Source organism: Gadus chalcogrammus, chromosome 4, assembly GCF_026213295.1.
Source record: "Gadus chalcogrammus isolate NIFS_2021 chromosome 4, NIFS_Gcha_1.0, whole genome shotgun sequence".
In the NCBI taxonomy this organism is placed as follows: domain Eukaryota; kingdom Metazoa; phylum Chordata; class Actinopteri; order Gadiformes; family Gadidae; genus Gadus; species Gadus chalcogrammus.
Window position 1 is genome coordinate 1,066,983 of NC_079415.1, and position 14,815 is coordinate 1,081,797.

The window sequence follows — 14,815 nt, forward strand, 5'->3', positions numbered from 1 at the left end:
AGAGAGAGAGAGAGAGAGAGAGAGAGAGAGAGAGAGAGAGAGAGAGAGAGAGAGAGAATGAAACCTCCACTCTTGATTCAGAAACCGTGTTGTCGGGACAAGGCAGTCCAGGAGCAGAAGTTAATGCTCTTTGTCAGCACTGGCTGGCTTCCGAGCCAAGAGCTATTAACTCTGAGAGGGAAAGGCATTTCCTTCTTGTAAATGCCATATTAAATTATTATTATTTCATCTGGTAACAGGGAAAGGCCCATCATGGCTATATTGCCCAAGGTGATCGGGGAGTTGTAAATGGAGAGAGTTTTTTTTTATCGTGTTTTATTTTGCCTCCTGACAGAAGCAGGGGCGGTTCCTCCGGTGGGTTTAATAGACGCAGGAGGTGTACAGCAGGAAACTGCCCGCCGTCGCCATGGCAACCGCGGATGTTTCCCCGCGCAAGTTAAACGACGGGGCGACTAAAGTTCACGAGATCTTCGTTGAGCTCCGCGTTTAAAGCGTTTAAAGCGTCAAGCCACATCGGTACCCGGGCTTGACAATGAAACCATCGTCCTTTACACTTTTTTGTTTGAATTTTTCCGAGGAAAAGTTTGAAGGTCCGATCTGGGCTCACCTTTTCCCAAACAAGTGGAGTAACCTACGTTAAGGGAAACCACTGGTGGAGTAACCTACGTTAAGGGAAACCACTGGTGGAGTAACCTACGTTAAGGGAAACCACTGGTGGAGTAACCCACGTTAAGGGAAACCACTGGTGGAGTAACCCACGTTAAGGGAAACCACTGGTGGAGTAACCCACGTTAAGGGAAACCACTGGTGGAGTAACCTACGTTAAGGGAAACCACTGGTGGAGTAACCCACGTTAAGGGAAACCACTGGTGGAGTAACCTACGTTAAGGGAAACCACTGGTGGAGTAACCTACGTTAAGGGAAACCACTGGTGGAGTAACCTACGTTAAGGGAAACCACTGGTGGAGTAACCTACGTTAAGGGAAACCACTGGTGGAGTAACCTACGTTAAGGGAAACCACTGGTGGAGTAACCTACGTTAAGGGAAACCACTGGTGGAGTAACCTACGTTAAGGGAAACCACTGGTGGAGTAACCTACGTTAAGGGCAGAGAAAAAACACATACAAGAACGAAGAGGAGGTAGTGGAAGAGGATGAAGAGGTGGAGGAGAAAGAGGAGGAGGAGGAGGAGGAGGAAGAGGAGGAGGAGGAGGAGAAAGAGGAGGAGGAGGAGGAGGAGGAGGAAGAGGAGGAGGAGGAGGAGGAGGAAGAGGAGGAGGAGGAGGAGAAAGAGGAGGAGGAGAAAGAGGAGGAGGAGGAGAAAGATGAGGAGGAGGAGGAGGAGGAGGAGGAGGAGGAGGAGGAGGAGGAGGTGGGCCATTCCTCAAACAGGTTGATGGACTTTCAGGGGTTGTTATTTCAGCATTACCTCATGGTGAACACACAATGTTGTCAGAACGGTCAAACAGGATTTTTTCAAATTGTCTCTAACTCCATTCCCCCCCATTTTTTACTGCGTATCAGATGCCAAAAAGTGCCCGTACAGTGCAATGTGATACACTGTAAATCTACACTGTAGAAATCTGTGTCGTGAATATGTTTTCCTACGTATAATGCAGTCATCAGTTCCACTCCGGTCGTTATGGTTCGGCGGGTAGAGCGCTCGTGGTTTGGCAGCCTAACAACTTCTCTGAATAATTCACCTTCTAGATTTACGACTTAGGCGTAAAACAAAATGGGGTGAAATGTCTGTTTTATGGTTGGGGACGTCTGGAGCGATACTTTTGGTGGTTGAAAGTCTTGCTTTGTCCTTTCCACTAACTCATCGTTGTGTGTTATGTGGCCTTTGGCGCGAGGGGGGGGAGGTACTTTAATCCAGAGTCTTCTGCAATGCCATGAGTACAATTTAAGTAGGGGTTCCCCAAGTGGGAATTGAACTCCCCAATCCTGGCCGTGTCAGTGCCCTGCTTTACCAAATGAGCGGCGTGCGTGGATTCAAAGGGAAGGCGTGATGCTCAGCGTCTCCCCAAGATAGGGAGAGTACTGCCTCGTCACGGTCGTAGACACCGGAACCCATGTGGTCGACGTCAAAAACTGTTCAACTTTCAGGGATTTTTTTTCCGGGAATGTAGACGTGTGATAAGCGGTACGGAATGTCAGTCCTACACGTCACATGCGTAACTTATAACTAATCACACCCTCCGTCCACTCACCCGTCTTTCTTCCCATGATGCTCAGGTAAACCCACGGGCTATGGCCCCAACGCGCGACGGCCCCACAACCGCGGCATCGTGGACGAGTGCTGCTTCCAGATCTGCGAGCTGCGGCGCCTGGAGATGTACTGCGCGCCCGCCAAGACCAGCAAGGCGGCGCGCTCCGTGCGCGCCCAGCGCCACACCGACCTCCCCCGAGGGGCCAAGGTCGCAGCGAAGGACCGCCGGACGGCCGCGCAGCAGCCGGACAAGGCCAAGCACAAGGTGAGAGCGCCGCACGCCGACGCGGCCCGGACCGGCCCACAAACGGTGAGCCCGTCGACACGGTGATGAAGTTTGGCTCGTTGGTAGTCGTGCAAGGCGCGTTGTTGGAACCATCAAAGATTGTGTTTGCATTATGTATTTATTAAAAGGGAATTGTTCTTCTCCCCACAGAGACCTTTATCTGGGCATAATCCTTCATCCTGCAAGGTACGTACGGAATCGATTCGACACTCTACTGTACTCCAATATTACCAATGACAAATCCCATGAGTGTGGATGAGAATGTGAGCATGAACATGAGAGATGAGGGTGAAGCCACTGGGTCCATATGGGCCAAAGTAAAGCGAAATACTACTAATGAGACAACCTTATTTGTAGCAGACCTAACTACCTTAAAAGGTGTAAAGACCATCTCAAAAATGGTTCTGCAAGAGTTGATAGTGGAGGGGGATTTGACCCTCCTTTTGTCAGTCCTATGCCGTAACCAAACCCAATTATCAAACATTATTATTGATAATTGATAATTAACATTATGAAGCGGCAGGGTCTGCATCACCGAGGTCACTCCCTTCAGGACCATCATCACGGCGGTGCGTCACCAAACTCTCCTCTCAGTGAAGACTAGATGACATTGTACTACGTCAATGCAGCCATTCTTTGAGTACCACTTCCAAGTGCAACCAGAGAGAGGGAGCTCATGAGGTCTAAATGCAGACATTGTGTCACCCCCCCCCCCCCACCCGTCCAAAAGAACTGTCAAAGAGCTGGCGGTGGAGGGGCGGGGTGTTCCTTTCAAGAATCATATTTTTTTGGTGCTCTTTGCCCCTCTCTTTAAAAAAAGAAACCATTAGCGGGAGCTTTCCTTACTAAGTGGATTCTGCGGTCGGCTCACTGGCACTCTCCGTCTCCCCAGGCACAATCTCCACTTTCCCCCCACCTACATCACAGCCCCACATCTCTGCCATCTCCATGTTTGATGCATGCGGTGATGCCACCCGAAACGAGGCCCGTGCGCGTACACGTGCACGTGCCTGCGTGTGTGAGCATGTGTTGGTGTGTCTGCGTCTGAAGTGTTTTTTTATCGGAGAACCGGCTCGGGCCGGTCCTCGTTTCATTCGAAGGCTGCAGCGTGAACCTTGTTAACGGCTCCATTCATAAAACAATTGTGTCAATCAAAAGCTAGTTTCAAATAGCTTCACTTCTTGAGTCTCTTCTAACGACGTCGGTTCAATGCGGTTGGTTTCATGACCGGGGCGAGTAAAAACATCTGTGTGGGGGATCGGCTTCGCTCTGGAGGTAGAATGGGTTGGTTGGAAGGTTGCTAGTTTGATCCCCGGCTCCTCCTAGCTGAGTTGAGGTGTCCCTGAGCGAGACGCCTCACCCTGACTGCTCCTGACGAGCTGGCTGTCGCCTTGAAAGGGTGACTCACTGAATGAATGTTTGTACGTTTCTTTGGATAAACGTGTCTGCTGAACGCCCTCAATGTAAATGTAAATGCTGTGCTTCGTCTGTAGGAGGTGCATCAGAAGAACTCAAGCCGGGGGAACACTGGAGGCAGAAATTACCGCATGTAGAGAAGAAGGAGAACCAGAAGAAGAAGGAGAAGGAGAGGAGGAGACGAGCCGGCGAACACGGAGGGATAACGCCAGTGGAGCAGAGTGGGAGAGAAGGGAGTTGTCTGACGCGACCCCCAACGTGCAGCGCCTGTCGCCTGTCACTGTCAGGAACAAAAGGAGGAAGAGCGAAGGGAGGAGGGGACTCCGACAGCACGACTACACCAGAGACTCCCGCGGGGCTAAGGGGGGCTTATGAGGGGATGGCTACACTGCACCACACCACTTCTGCAAGAGGAACCGGGCGTTGATGCAACGTCAAACAAATGTAGTTTAGCTGCTGAGACACGCAAAGAAAACAAGGTTTTCGTATACCTCTCCATGTATAAGAAAACCCCCCTCCCCCCCACCCCCCTTTTGCCCTCCTGCCCACCCATCCCCCCCACCCCCCTGTTGCCCTCCTGCCCACCCATCCCCACGCGCCGCCTCTCGCCTCGGCTCCTCCCACTGACCCGGTGGCAGCCAATGGGAATCAGCGGGCAAATCCACCTGGCCCCGAAATCCCTGAACCTTCGAGAAAGGTTCATTCTGATTGAGTCACGCTTGGTTTCGCACGTACAAACACACACACACACACACACACACACACACACACACACACACTATCTATCTTTAGTCGGTATCAAAGAGCAGAGTACGACGGCCAAAAGTGGAGCCCGTCAGAACGTCGTCATACGCCACGCATCACTGGCGACATAATCAGCCGCTTTATCTGGACTTTATCTGGACTGGACGTCAAAACGACACCTAGTCTCTTCTGCAGAAGGAAAAGGCTTTGTCCTTCAAACCAGTTTCACCTCAAGTTTGAGGAGGGTGTAAACATTTCACATGTCTTTACTCACTTTGGCAAAGCCATATGGAGCTGAAAGGAATGAAATCTATGCAACCCAAAAGGGCAATTGCTTGGTTGACATTGCTGCTTTGATTCAAAGTGCATTTCTTTGTTGACTAGATTCAAAGTGCTTTTATTTTTATTTTGAGGAAAAAGTGTGGGAAAAATTCAGATAACTGAGTACTATTACAGTTTCCTATTTAATAACTAGCTGAAAATCCTATCTTAACCACCAGGCCATAATCATAATGAATATTAAAGTTGTCCTGGGTCAATGCCAATGATGCTCACGACTCATTAAATGTTTGTTATCTTCCAGAAGAAGGTTTTTGTTTATTCATTCATGTTTTTAGTTGTTTTTCTTTCAGTAGCCTGCTAGTGCCATATAGTTAATGGTTGATCATCCATGGCATTTATCAGATATTAGTTTAGTGGAGCCAAGACCTTTGCCTTTTCAGAATCCCCAGTCCTGATCCACAACCCAAACCCGAGCAGAGTTCAGCAGAACCCAAGCTCTCGGAACACAAATTCAGTAGCAATACTGGGGCAAGTGAATGATGCAAGATTCACTGTCAAATGACAGATGCGTCTGCTCAGCGCACAGACGAGTCCTACTGGATCACATGCAGACTGTCCGCAGACAATATATGCAGACACAAACACACACACCATACACACACACACATACACCATACACACACACACAATGTAGGTGAGTGGATTGTGCAACTATGAGCAAGGTTCAAGCTCAAACACACACTCACACTCACATAGAGATACACAGACATGAATACAAACACGTATTGACCAGACAGGTTCCCATCAAATAAAGCCTTTTCGAGGAAACAGTTTGTGTTCGGAAGAAAGTAAAGGCTGTATACACACGCCTGCCCCCCCCCCCCCCCGCCCCCCCTATTCCCGTTACCTTCCTGGTGATCCCACATCCGCCGCTGCGATCTCCGTGGCGTCTACATAACGTATAATCCAACTATCTCCGCCGTACAACCACCAACTCCAACCAAACCCCTCTCCTAGCCACACCCCTTCCCCCTCCTCCACCACCACCCATCTATAAGCAGTATCCTATGCATTCTTTCACTATCATTGTACACGATGGAGACTCCTACTATAACAAAGCTGTATCACACAGGCCCTCCCTCCTCCTCCCCTATTCACTGTATAATGGTGCTATTTTGTAGGTTGTTACTTAGGCGGGAGATGGCAGGCAGAGACAATAGAGATGGCCGGGCTGACATCAGAGTTTACCCCTTTGCACAGCCTTGAGGCCTCCCGTTTACTAGTGTTTTTATTTGTAAAGCTGTTTTGAACATGGTCAGAAAGCAGGAAGGGGGGCAAATGTATTTGTGTGAATATCTGTGAATGCATGGAACGTGTATCATGTTGTCCCAAATGCTATTTTTTTCTACTGTTTTTAAATTATTGTTTCTCGATAACGAAGAAAAGAAAAATCCCTATGCCAAATAACTTGACAGAAGTACTGTGAAGTGTGGTCTTCCAATGTTTGAGTCATTGTTCGAGTCATGGTGTACTTTTGTCTCGCAGTACGTATACGTAGACCTCACTGAAAGGCAATGTATTGAAATTCAAGAAAACAACAAACCATGCATTCTTCTTTTGAAAAACCTGATCAATCACCACTTCCTTTGAAAATGATCAACCAATAGTACTTGCAGACAACTGTTAACAAATTTAGAATGGAAGCAATCCGCTGGCTAAGTCTGACTAACCAACATGACAGAATATACAACACAATACATTTGACATGATCGTAATAATTATATCATCTTTTTCTATCGCCCACTGTATACCAAAGATATTTTTGATGGAAAAAGCCTCACTTTAAATTATCATACGCCCCATTGTCCACTGTTGGCCAGCTCATAAAAAGAAAGAACGATAATTCCTATTTATAATACTACTTCCATTACAGCTACAATACGCCCGGGCAGACATTGTCCCCGGTTCGTCACAATAATCATGCTAGCTTGTTTTCAAAATGACCAGCTAGCATCGTCCACGTTTAAATGTTGGCTAAACCAAGAAACAGCCACTGATATCTCCTAACATCAGCGCAACAAAGAACAAACACGATCAAAACGCTTTGAATTTCCCAATCTTTGAGTGTCCCAACTTGTGCTGTCAAATGTCTGAAACCATATTCAAATTAAATGTATTCCTTTGTTGTTTGATGTTGTAATGTTTTTGCTAAATGCTCACATTTGGGAGAACCCCCCTCCCCCTCTTAAGTCTCTCCCAAATGACCTGACCCGAGTAGGACACTTCCACGAGCTCACCTCTCTAAACACCCTTCAAGGACTAAAGCGTCCATTTGCGTTGCAGCGCTTTACAGCCTTCTGTCGATAAAGTTTTAAAAATACAGACAAATTGTTCACCGTTCCTGCTGAATAAACCACTTGTCACCATCACAGGAGGGCTGTTTGTTTTCTTTCACGCAGCAACGCATGCAGAACGCCACGAGAACGTCAGCTCGTACATTAGTCTTTCAGAGCTCGGGACAACAGACTCACACATTTATTGGCTGCCCTCAGCCCAGAGCGTCTCACGGGGAAATCAGAGCGGCCACAGATCACTAATGAGCAGGTGAGGCGCGGGGCTGGAGGGAGCAGCAGGGGGCCGGGGGGGGGGGGAGAACTGGGGACACCATATAACCAACACACCATTACTCTTCTGGAGGAGGAAACATTTCTCTCCAGAAATGAACCAAACTCATAAACATGTAACCAGTGGATGAGGTCAATTGAGTTACAAATCCAGTTTGGAATCGTGTATGTGTGTCCGTTTCTGTGTGTGTCTGTGTAAGTATGTGTGCGTGTCTGTGATTGTGTGTGTCTGTGTGTAGGGGGGGGGTCCTTTACGGGCGATGCTCTCTGCGGAGGTGCAGAGAGCTGATGCTCGTTGGGCTGTCGGCGCGTCCTCTTCGTCTTATTGAACGTACGGCGCCGCGCTGATGCTCGTTGGGCTGTCGGCGCGTCCTCTTCGTCTTATTGAACGTACGGCGCCGCGCTGAAACCATCCTCACCAGTAACTTAGAGCAGCTGGCGCCCGTTGGGGGGGGGGGGCGGGGAGATGAGGAGCAGAAATAGTTGGAATTGACCCGGTTTGGCCGTGCATGTGTTATTGCATCCATTCTGGATGACGAATACAGGATCGATTGTCTCAGCGCCCGCGGCCCAGTGGCAGGGTGCAAGCTTGCAGGATTTAAGGGTTGAAATAAATCAGCGACATGTAATTCCAAGAACCGTTGTGTGGACTGAGGAGAGGTGCATCGGACGGACGGACGGACGGACGTTCTTGTGCAGTTTGAGGTCACTTCTTGAACACCAACCTCGGGGCCACATGACCCCAACGTGCTCTCTGATTGGGTGTTCGGGGGGCGGCGAGCTGATTAGAGATTAGACCAACGTGCCGCGGTGGATTAACATGTGCAGCGTGACCATGTTTGAAAAACCTCAGGAACCGGGAAGGAGAACACGATCCCCCTCTGCCCATTGATCCCGACCGGAGCGCTCTGGGTTTTCAGTGCATCTGAGGACACGGGCTCCGCTGGACCCGGCTCGGAAATATAATCTTTCTACACTCTTCAACTCCCCCCCACCGCCACCTCCCTCCACCCCCCACCCCCCCAAACTTGTGCACACAATTGTCTTTTGAATGACCTTGTGGTTTGTTTTACTACACGCACCAATTTTTACTACTTATTCTCTGTGTGGTTTGGTTTGGAGGCCGAGGCGAGGGGCTGCAGAAGGATCCAGAAGGAGCAGTGATTCTGTTACCTGCTGTAGAGCGTTCGGCCACAGAGAGATGATCTACGGTCGGCCCCGACGCAGGCTCGGCCGGGCTAGGAGGGCCGACTGGCTTTGATCAAAACTAACCAGACCCAGGGTACGAATCTGCTTGTTCGATTCAATTAAATTCAATTTTATTAGCATCGCCCTTAATCATCAGTACAGTCTCAAAGGGCTTAACAGGCCGTATGTTTATGACACCCCCCTGACCCTAGCCCCCCCACAGGGCAGGAAAAAAACTCCCTTAATCACCAAGGAGGGAATCTTGAGAAACTTGTGCTTCCAGATCAGACGAAGCAAGAAAAGGCCATGCCCGGGTCTACGTCTAGATGCAGCTCACAACACGAAACAAGCAGACACAAACAGAATAAACATGCAAAAGTCTGATTCCACCTCAGCTTGAGAGGGGGCCGGTGACAAAGCCCTTTGGGTTCGAACCGCCCTGCTCACCAATTTTGGTTGACAGTGGAAATTCACAGAGCCTTGATTATAGCAGAAGCTGAGGTTGGCTCAGCTGCGTGCTTTAAGAACCCATGATGTCAGAGCCGTATTTTCCTTGGAGAGGCTCTCATCTGCTGCATTGTTCCTGGAAACCATGGTTTTCTCTCTCTGGGCAACCGAAAAAGAGACCTGCCTAAACTGTCCCCCCCGCCCACCTCCTCTGCCCCTCCACCTCCAACACCAACCCCACCCCACCAACGACCCCCCCACCCCCAAGAAACACACCTCAACCCAGCCTTAGCATTAGCATTGCCCATGGTGTCTGAGGTCATCTCGTTTGGCTAGTCCTAAAACACCCTCTTTAGTGATGCAACATGGTCAATCTGTTCATCCGTTTGTGTTCCCGTTTTGTGTGATTTTTTCTCCCACCCTTCCCCAGTAATCCTCAGGAGAGATTTGAAAAGATTTAGAAACTGTGAGGAGTATACAAGTACACAATGTACTGGCTCTGAGGGGATCCCGAGCACCCCTGCCTATAAAAATGCCGTGCAGCCGTGCACTTCAGAGAGCTTTCTCTGCTGAGCAGGGAGAAAAAGGCAAAAAAGAAAGGAATGCCAAAAAAAGAAAAGAAACTAAAATATACAACCCTTCCAGATGGACAGGTATGCAGTGTATTGAAACAGCAAAGTAAATAATTTACAGTTCTCTTTGTTCACTGACCACTTTCGCAAGACGAGATCAGAGAGAGTACATGGGACGATCTGGACGGGGAAACCACTTCCCCTGCGGAGTCGTCGCTTGTGATTAGCATCACCTCGCGCCGCGATCGCCATGCTGATCTTCTATCAGACGCTGCGGCAGAAATGATGAAAGTCTCCAACGTTATGCGAACATCTGGTCCTTGTGAGTGTGTGTTGTTTGACTGTGTTCGCCCTTGCCCTTACCTTATTTGTACCAGATGAGCGTGTTCCCTGTTTACTAGAGCTGTAGAGGACAGAGATCTGCCCGGGAACGGAAGACCCCAGCGGGCCCGTGTAGAGAGAAGGGGGGATGGGGGGTCATCAGAGGAACCCAGGTGACTGCTGGAGGTCTTAAGATCAGAGCCGGGGGGGGGGGAGGGGGGGAGTCAAACATGGAGTCAACCCCGAAATAAAGATCAACGTGAGATCCGACGAATGATCAATCAGAAGGGGGGATGGGGACCGAGTGGGTGAGAGATGGGGAAAGAAGAGACGAGGGAAGGCGGGAGACACGTTGAAGGAATGGATAGGGAAGAGAGAGAGAGAGAGAGAGAGAGAGAGAGAGAGAGAGAGAGAGAGAGAGAGACAGAGACAGAGACAGAGAGAGCGAGAGCGAGAGCGAGAGAGAGAGAGAGGCAGAGAGAGAGAGAGAGACAGAGAGAGAGAGAGAGAGAGAGGGAGAGAGAGAGAGAGACAGAGAGAGAGAGAGAGAGAGAGAGAGAGAGAGAGCGAGAGAGAGGTAGAGAGAGAGGTAGAGAGAGAGGTAGAGAGAGAGAGAGAGAGAGAGACACAGAGAGACAGAGAGAGAGAGAGAGAGAGAGACAGAGAGAGAGACAGAGAGAGAGAGAGAGACAGAGAGACAGAGACAGAGACAGAGAGAGAGAGAGAGAGAGAGAGAGAGAGAGAGAGAGAGATATAGCAACAGAACTCAAAGATCACAAGTTCACTTCTCCTGGAAGAGAGGTGCCTCTGCGGACAGGTCCAGTTCTTCAGTAGAACCCAGAGTCCTCCAACAAAAATACTTACAAAATAAAAGCCCCAATGCTCCAAGTAAAAACACTTCAACTGGGGCTCAACCGCCACAGTCCGGTCGGTCCAGTCCTTGATCTCTGCTCTGCTCAACTCTCTAAATTGGGAAAGGCATAAGCCTATGGTTGGGGATACAGGAGTGTTGAAGGGTGCAGGATGGTCTGGGGGTACAGAATAGTCCATTGTGCCGTTTCTTACACTTCAGTGTGTGTGTGGAACCCAATCGCACACTGAGAAACCCTGAAAGGATTACCTATTCAGGTTGACTTTTCTGGGGACACCGATTTGAAGAAACTCTGGTCAAATGCCAAAATGTTTGATCATGATCCCTAATGTCAACACAGTCTCACTCCCTACTCGTCAAATGTGTGACGCATGGCCAAGGATCCCTGGCGTCAATTTCCGACGAAAAATTGGTACCTTTTTCGTCGTTTCAACGCCAGACAGACATTCATGTTAATCCCTCAGCGTCGGATATAGACGAAAGGAAATCATTGTCCATCAACGGTGATGCCGTCACATTATGCAACTCTTGTCGATTGATTTGTTTGACAGATTCACCATTAAACGTGTTTCTGATGACATTTCTAGTGAGAAATGTACTTTTTCCTTGAATAATCTTCACATAGTGAATTTGTATGATCTTTATTAATCTTTATTATCTGAATGGGAAATGCAATATTTTAGTATTGATTCACCGTTAAACGTGTTTCTAATAACATTTCTAGCGAGAAATATACTTTTTACTTGCATAATCTTCAGTCAGTGATTGTGTCTGATCTTTAGTTTTATAGTTATTAGGAAGATTTAATCGTCTCGCTCGCATGTTTCAACGACGTCAAGTTGCTAGGGACGCTGATTTCGCTAAACTAGCAGCTCACGTGTTTCCTGCGTTTGTGTTATTAAACCGTTACTTTATGTAACTTTCAATGATATTGTAATAACCACAGGCGAGGTATTGAGCAAAGTAAGCTTGATAGCAGGTTTATTGGATTCCACAATCGGACAGGCAGGCACAGCTCCACCGGAAAAATACAACAACCAAAACTCCCGCCCGGAAAGAAACCCCCGGAACCCCCTCTCAGAAGGCAAAACACCAAGCTCAATGATTTAACGAGGCAGGGTTATTTGAAACAATTTATTAAATATATATTTGTGAGAGGTCATTCCTTCTCCTGAGTTTGATTCCTATTTATGTCTAGTGTACAACCCTACTGTCCACAAGCATCACCCCCCCCTCCCCATATGGATTTGGAGAATTGTTGCCACGTCCCAGTGGTGGAGGTATCATATATATGAAAGAGGGCATTCAATCATACTACAATGATCAATTAGGAGGCCGAAGCCCTAAAGGAAGTGATGCAATAGGTGACTGGGTCGACAACATTCAAGTAAACTGTACTTTGAGGTCTCTTATATATCAAAGGGGGCCTCAAAGGACGCATACGCTTCAACCTGTGGCTCCAGCCCCACAGGAAATGACTCAGCAAGTGCTCCATCTCGTTGCACCTGCACCCAGCGGCTAGCTTGCAAGATTTTGGCAACATTTGACAGAGACAGCACGGAATGACGTTAAACTAAGCTAATCTAAAGGTTACTAGTGCTAGTGCAATTACATGAGCATTTTGCACAATATTTGTACTCCAATGCTACGTAAAGCAGGCTTCTTCAGAAACCCGTAGCCTGCTACATTGAAGGGCAACTGTAACAAATCCTGACCAAGACCGAAAGATGGCTCAGGAAGCCACTACGGCCCACGCAGCAGATTACTGCGTGGACCGTGGTGGCTTCCAGATCAACCCTTCGGTGGACCATTCATACACATGTATTCCGAGGATGTTTTGAAGACACTGGAGTCCCATGGCACTAGATTCCTTTGAAGACTAAGTTGGTATGGGGGGGCCCAAAGGGGGCCCCCCCATAGATCTTGTCAGTCATCTAACACCTGTTAAGAAAAACACACACACAGCACAAGATACAAATCAGCAAAGCTAGGTTAACAAACAGTGGCGACATGCATGTCAAGGTGCAAAGAGCAGGGATACTGATGGCTTGTGTCTGAGGAGACAGCCCAAAAACGTCAACATTCAATAAAGGAAAATAACTTTTACTCACTGCGGTGGTCTGTTTCGAAGTGCCATGTTGGTAGCAATATTTGTCTGGGCTGTTCAGTCAAATGCCCACAAAAACAAACACGCAACAACACATACTTACAGTTTGTATAAAGTGCCAAAGTGATCTACAATCTAGATCGAAAACTTTCAGCCCTCACTAAACTCAACCTCGATCGACACAGGCCGATGCGAAAAGTAAACCAAACCCATTGTGTTGACCTTTAATAAAGGGGTGCTTGACAGGTGATCTCAATTAAGAGCTAATCAGAAAGAACACACTGATCTGCCATGAGTGAGACGTTCAAAACGAGGAGGAGGATTTAACGGCATTGTTACCATTCAAATTCAAATTTGTTTATTATTGGATAGGGTATGATATCAATGATTTGGGCTTTGAGTAGGCCTATATTTCTTAAATATATTTCTTAAATTTTTTCATTGTGGAATCCAATAAACCTGCTATCAAGCTCGCTTCGCTCAATACCTCGCCTGTGGTTATTACAATATCATTAAAAGTTACATAAAGTAATGGTTTAATAACACAAACACAGGAAACACGTGAGCTGCTAGTTTAGCGAAAGCAGCGTCCCTAGCAACCTGACGTCGTTGAAACATGCGAGCGAGACGATTAAATCTTCCTAATAACTATAAAACTAAAGATCAGACACAATCACTGACTGAAGATTATGCAAGTAAAAAGTATATTTCTCGCTAGAAATGTTATTAGAAACATGTTTAACGGTGAATCGATACTAAAATATTGCATTTCCCATTCAGATAATAATGATTAATAAAGATCATACAAATTCACTGACTGAAGATTATTCAAGGAAAAAGTACATTTCTCACTAGAAATGTAATCAGAAACACGTCTAATGGTGAATCTGTCAAACAAATCAATCGACAATAGTTGCATAACGTGACGGCATCACCGTTGATAGACATTGATTTCCTTTCGTCTATATCCGACGCTGAGGGATTAACATGAATGTCTATCTGGCGTTGAAAAACGACGAAAAAGGTACAAATTTTTCGTCGGAAATTGACGCCAGGGATCCTTGGCCATGCGTCACACATTTGACGAGTAGGGAGTGAGACTGTGTTGCTAATGTGTGCATTCGGGTCGACATGTAGTCATCATGGATCAAGAAAGACAGAACCTAACCTAACAAGTTGCCTTTTACCAGTATGTTGATCGAATGACTCAGAATAAATACTAAATATATCCCCCCCCCCTGGACCTACCTCGTTTCTATCCTCCCCCATACAAACAGATATAAGACATGAACTCCATGAACTCATTCATCATCTTCCCCGGTCATCACACGTGTGCGTCTGAAAGCTTGAAGATCATTCTCATCACTGGGGATTTTGACCTAACCTTTCCACAACATCCTCATCACCACAGGGTTTCACGTACCGTTATCCCCACAGAACAATCGTATCATCCGAGGCTTCGTCCGCCAGGTCAGAGGTCAGACGGGGTCTCTTTACAAACGTCCGCAAACAGTGCTGTCAGTCGCCATGCAGGGATGGTGATTGGATGTTTTTCGATCCCATTCATGTAGTCGTCGATGGGCCCACAGTGGGTCCGGGCGGCCTCCCATCGCTTCATTCATCTCAGGGGCTGTCCTCTGACCTGGGACCCTCCCCGCCGGACCACCGTGGCTCCCATCTGAGGACCTCACTGCCCTGGCCTCCTCACTGCAGGACGTCGGTGGATTAGAGCCGCCGCCACCAGC

General features: G+C 47.9%; 1 protein-coding gene across 1 annotated transcript in view; it reads left to right on the forward strand.

The window, feature by feature from the left end:
- Nucleotides 1–4,434, forward strand: part of igf1 (insulin-like growth factor 1) — a 6,535-nt gene extending 2,101 nt beyond the window's left edge. Inside the window, exons 2-4 of the mRNA XM_056587591.1 lie at nucleotides 2,239–2,477; nucleotides 2,649–2,684; nucleotides 3,992–4,434. Of these exons, the coding sequence (XP_056443566.1) occupies nucleotides 2,239–2,477; nucleotides 2,649–2,684; nucleotides 3,992–4,051 (335 nt within the window). The 3' untranslated portion in view covers nucleotides 4,052–4,434. The remainder of the gene's footprint in view (nucleotides 1–2,238; nucleotides 2,478–2,648; nucleotides 2,685–3,991) is intronic.
- The last annotated feature ends 10,381 nt before the right edge of the window (nucleotides 4,435–14,815 follow it).